This window comes from Myotis davidii, unplaced genomic scaffold, assembly GCF_000327345.1.
Source record: "Myotis davidii unplaced genomic scaffold, ASM32734v1 scaffold122, whole genome shotgun sequence".
In the NCBI taxonomy this organism is placed as follows: Eukaryota; Metazoa; Chordata; class Mammalia; order Chiroptera; family Vespertilionidae; genus Myotis; species Myotis davidii.
This window is the reverse complement of record NW_006293234.1, coordinates 468,543-474,175: the sequence shown is the minus strand read 5'-3', so window position 1 is coordinate 474,175 and position 5,633 is coordinate 468,543. Positions and strand designations below refer to the sequence as shown.

The window sequence follows — 5,633 nt, the reverse complement described above, 5'->3', positions numbered from 1 at the left end:
ATTCCTGATTCCTGCTTACAGCATTCTAGCGGTCCTGCAGCCGGTGAATGACCGGCCAGAGAAAAGCGCACAGCTCCGAGAGCTCCCTCAGCGCTGCCCAGCAGTGCCGCTCAAGTTCCCCTATAGCTCCCTCTCCCATACTTCCAGGCCCCTTTTCTTCTCTCTTCCCAAATTTTGAACATTTCTCCAATCTCCTCCAGCTCAGCTCATTTTCCTTTAGCAGAACTTGTTGAATTTTTTTTTTTTTTTTTTTGGAGAGAACCTCCCGTTGTCTCTTGAATATGATACTCAAGATCTACCGCCCCAGCAGAATAGCTTTCGTAAAGGTCCACAGCAGTAGCTGCTGCCGGGCAATATTCCGTGGCTATGTCTGTTTCATTCTCAACTCACGCAGCAGCAGCTTTGATCGGGTTTGTCACTTCTTGAGGTTTCTAGGGCACCACCACTCGTCCCTTGTTCTCCCGTTGGTTTATGAATACTTTTCTCTAAATACTTTGCTGTTACTTCTTCATTTCTCCCGAGTCTAAATATCGGAGTGTTGCTGGGGTCAGTCTTTTTTTCATTATCATGCCTTTAAAAATCACCTATACACAGATGATTCACACGTTTATATCGCTAGCCAACACCTCTCCCAAGAAAACAGACTTTTAAAAAAGCAAATATTTGCCCTTAGAAGTTAATAAGACAGCTCAAAATTTATATCCAAAACTGAACTTAATTTTCTAACCAACTCTAATAAAATGGCAACTTCTCTTTCAGTTCGTTAAAAGCCTTGGAGTTACCCTCGACTTCTCTAACATCCACTCCATCAGCAGCTTCTACCATTTCTACCTGAAAAATGAATCCAGGCTTACCATTCTGATATAAGCCACTGTAACACTGCAGTAACCACATAAATGGTCTTGCCGACGCCCACATTACAGTAATAACTGGCTCTTTTCAAAACCATCTTCTGGCTCCCATTGCACTCAGAGTGAAACACTACTTACAGTATCCCACCTTGGACTCTTCCTCTTGATTAATTACACTCACTGTTGTTCCACAGTAATATCAGGCACATTATTTCCCCAATTCAGAATGTATACATTTGCTGTCTTTTGGAATATTGTACCCCTAGATAACCTCATGATTCATTTTCTTTACATGTCACTTTATCAAAGAATTCGCTAGTGTGTGTGTGTGTATAATACTTCCTCCTCCACATTGCTTTATTTTTCTCCATAAAACACGTAAACCTATTTGGTATTTGGTATACTTGTTTGTTAATCTGCCTTCACCCAAGGTGTGGTATAGCCAAGAAAATTTGGAGTGAAAAAGTGAAAGTGAAAAATTAATGTTTCATGTGATCCTTTCCAAGATCAGGATTAAATCCTAAAAGAAAGATGAGAAATAACGTATGTAGTAGGTCAAACCATTGTAAACTTTAGTGTCTGTCAAAATTTTATTTTAATTATACAACATGGCTAACTCAGAAAGTTAAGGTTATACTATTTCTTTAGTATAACCTTATACTCCATGGGAGCAGAGACTTTTTTGTTTTGTTCACTGCTATTGCCTAGAATAAAGAAGGTGCTCAATAAATATTTGTTGACTGAACAAATGAATGAATCAGTTTGTACTTTAGTGACTGGTTACTCGTCTGGTTTTTGTTTTTACTTGAAGGTATGGAAATCTCAAGGTAAAATTGAGTAGAGTTCATGTAATTTTTAAAGTCATTCAACTCTCATAGTAGCTGAGATAGTTAGAAAAATTCCCTTGGGAATTTCTTAAATAATGACAAAGTCATAGAAGATTACCTGTTAAGGAAAGAATTAGGTGGGAGATGGGAAATAGTATAACCTTAACTTTTTGAGTTAGCTATGTTGTATAATTAAAATAAAATTTGACAGACACTAAAGTTTACAATGGTTTGACCTAATACATATGTTATTTCTCATCTTTCTTTTAGGATTTAATCCTGATCTTGGAAAGGATCACATGAAACATTAATTTTTCACTTTCACTTTTTCACTCCAAATTTTCTTATTTTGGGTCTTTCCTATTTGGCTTAACAATATTGGACAATCTCTTTTAAAAACTACCAGTAATTAATTGTTCAATGCTTTTATCCCATTTCTCTGCTCAGTTTCTCTATTCTACTAACTTCTTGGTTTATTCATTTCCTTTGATTTTTTAGAATTTTCATCTGTTGAGCATGTTATCTAGTTTTTCCATTAGAATCTTAAACTCAATCCCCGGTGGAGGGCATGCAGGAGGCAGCCTATTGATGTTTAACTCTCACATCAATGTTTCTCTCTCCTTCCTCTCTGAAATCAATAAGAATATTTTTAAAAAATTAAGTCCCTGCTTTAGCAAACTTAAGAGTGTAGAGCTACCTGGCCTCTGGTATCATCACTATTCTTTAGGCAAAGTGATTTTCAGAGTGGTTATCTCCTCCTGAAATCATCTTATTGCCCACTAATTTGCCTCTTGAGAACATTTGTTTTCTAAGATAATTACACATGTATTATATAAATTTCTAATATAATTGAAAGGAATTTCAATTTCTTTTAAAAAGTAGTCTGTACTTTCTCTAATTTCTCAATGTAGTAGGCAGAGTGCTATTTGCTGGGGCTATAAATGGTGGACATGATAAACATGGTTTCTGTGCAGTAGGAGAGGAGAAGGTAGAACTGGATTGTAGTGAATTATGAAGCAAACTAGAGGCCCGATGCATGAAGATTCATGCAAGAATGGGCCTTTCTTCCCCTGGCTGCAGGCGCTGCCTTCGCTCCAGCTGGAGCCGCCTTTCTGCCTTCACTCTGGCCCAGAGCCGCCTTTCCGCCTTCCCATGCTGCCCAGAGGCCGGGAGTGGCTGGGGCCGTGCAGAACGCCTGCAGCGCCTGTGTATGCAAATTGACCTGCCATCTTTTTGGGTTAATTTGCATACTCACTCCTGATTGGCTGGTAGGTCTCATGAACATATGGCCAATTTGCATATTTCTCTTTTATTAGTGTAGATAAGAGGAGTAAGGAAGTAGCCAGTATAATTGTCTAATATTTTAAAAAGTTAGACTATGCGCCCTGACCGGTTTAGCTCAGTGGATAGAGCGTCAGCTTGCGGACTCAAGGGTCTCGGGTTTGATTCCGGTCAAGGGCATGTACCTTGGTTGCGGGCACATCCCCAGTGGGGAGTGTACTGGAGGCAGCTCATCGATGTTTCTGACTCTCTATCCCTCTCCCTTCCTCTCTGTAAAAATCAATAAAATATATTTTTGTTTAAAAAAAGTTAGACTATGAAAGAAGGAGAAATGTAGTAATGGATAGAGGAAGACTTAGCTCAAGGAAAGATTTTTAAGTTTAGGGGATGACTGAAGCGTAATTATATGCTAGGGGGAAAAGAAATGAAATAAAATGTAGGAGACAGGGAATTATTGATGGAGAAGTATCCCTGAGAAAGTAGTAAGAGACAAGTTTCAAAGCCTAGGTAGAAAGATAGCCTGAGATAAGAATGGCAACTGTTTTACTGAAAGGAAGAAATTTGAGTTTAGGTTTATATGAGTTTGTAGGATGAGGAAGAAGAATATAATGAAGGTGGAAAAATAATTTAAGGAGGTTTTACTTGAGGTTTTATTTTTATTTTCTTAGAGATGTTGAAGGTAAAGTCCTTTAGAGACTGAAGGTGGGAGGACAGATAGAATACTTAAAGATATAGCATGAATGGAATTCACTTAGTCATTTATTTTTAAAAATGCTTATTTTGTGCCCACAACATACTGGGCACTGTCCTTCATATTAGGGATATAACAATGAACAAGACGAAAGTTTCTGCCCTAAACATGCTTATATTTTAGTAGAGGAATGGACAACAACAAAGTGTGAAGTAGTAATAAATGTACTAATGTCTTTAAAAATATTTTATTATACTGTGATCATTTATGATTTGAAAGTAAAACTATCATTAAGAACATTTTCTTTTGCCAGTACAGGAATGGCTCAGTGCTTGAGCATCAGCCTATGAACCAGGAGGTCATGGTTCAATGCCCGGTCAGGGAACATGCCCAGATTGCAGGCTCTATCCCCAGTGTGGGTTGTGCCAGAGGCAGCCAATCAATGATTCTCATCATTGATGTTTCTATTTCTCTCCCTCTCTGAAATCAATAAAAATATATATTTTTAAAAAGTTTTCTTGACCATCTACTTCATTTTTAAAATCTAAGGGCAGATCGTCCTTATTTTATAGAAATCCAAAGTATAATCAGAGTACTAGAATGAATGATAAGGTAGGTTTTTGTCTTAGGGAACTTACAGAGTAGATCCAAAAGTAAAATCATATTTTTTCTCCAGGACATATACATTTTGATGATAACTTCTCTTTTTATTAAAATTATTATGTAATTGTTCAGGCAGGTTTATACTTATACTGTAATCTGCCTATGTAACTGCACTCTACACTCATTTGTACATGTAGTACATGTCAGACACTTCCTAACTATAACATAAATTATTTTAATCCTCAAATAACCTATGAATTAAAAACTATTATCCCCATTATATAGATAAGGGAACAGACCCAGAGAAATTAGTGTGAACTTTGGATCTGACTACCTGGGTTTAAATTTAAACTCTACAAGAAATGTTTCACTCTAAAGTTCTGTGATTTCATATAACTAGTATAAATAATAGTAATAGTAACCTCATAGAGTTGTGTGGAAAATTTGACATAATGCATATAAACATTCTAGATCTATTCTTACACATAATGAACTTTTAAGTAGTAGTAGTAGTATTTCTCACTTATATGTTTAAATTGTTTTCATGTTTTTAATTAAAGTCTCTTTTTAGTGTTGGTTAGTTTTTCTTCAATTGTGGATCCTCTATATTATTTTCTTTTCTTGGTATAGGAACTTAGGCAGTCCAAAAAAGAAGTCTTTTACTGCCCTTTCTAGCCCAGGAAAAGGAGCTCAAACAAAAGGATATCTTGGTGTGTCCCCAAGCAGAATGGGTTCATCAAAAATCATGGCGTCGTTACCAGAGGTGAAAACAGATAAAATGACTACCACAAAGGCAGCCATACAGGTAATATTCTCTTTTTCCCCCCCAATATATTTTTATTGTTTTCAGAGAGGAAGGGAGAGGGAGAGAAAGAGAGAAACATTAATGATGAGAGAATCATTGATCAGCAGCCTCCTGCATGCTCCCTACTGGTGATTGAGCCCGAAACCCAGGCATGTGCCCTTGGCCAGAATCAAACTTGGGACTCTTCACTCCACAGACTGACACTCTATCCACTGAGCGAAACCAGCTAGGGCAGTAATATTCTTTAGAATTCTGAGTTTATTTGAAAAAGACACCTCGAAGAACTTGAAGACATGTTAAAGGTAGAAAATATGCTGCTTTGAAATAATCACTCCTAATATTGATATATTGATTTAATTAGTCTTTACCACATAACATATTTTACAGTATAATATTGGCAGTTACCTCTTATAATTCATTATTGGTAATAATATTAGAGTGGAATGAGGAAAGTCTACTTGTGACCTTAAGAATTAGTTGGTTTGATAGTAATTGTGACTAATCTAGCTATAATACAGATAGTACAACTGCTATTCCCTCTTCTTTGCAGTGTACTCTAGAAAAGTTCATTAAAT

The 5,633-nt window shown here is 36.7% G+C and overlaps 1 protein-coding gene across 1 annotated transcript in view; it reads left to right on the top strand.

The window, feature by feature from the left end:
- WDR78 (WD repeat domain 78) overlaps positions 1–5,633 on the top strand; it is a 51,227-nt gene that overhangs the window by 576 nt on the left and 45,018 nt on the right. The window contains 1 exon segment of the mRNA XM_015566006.1: positions 4,884–5,058. Coding sequence (XP_015421492.1) covers positions 4,884–5,058 — 175 coding nt within the window.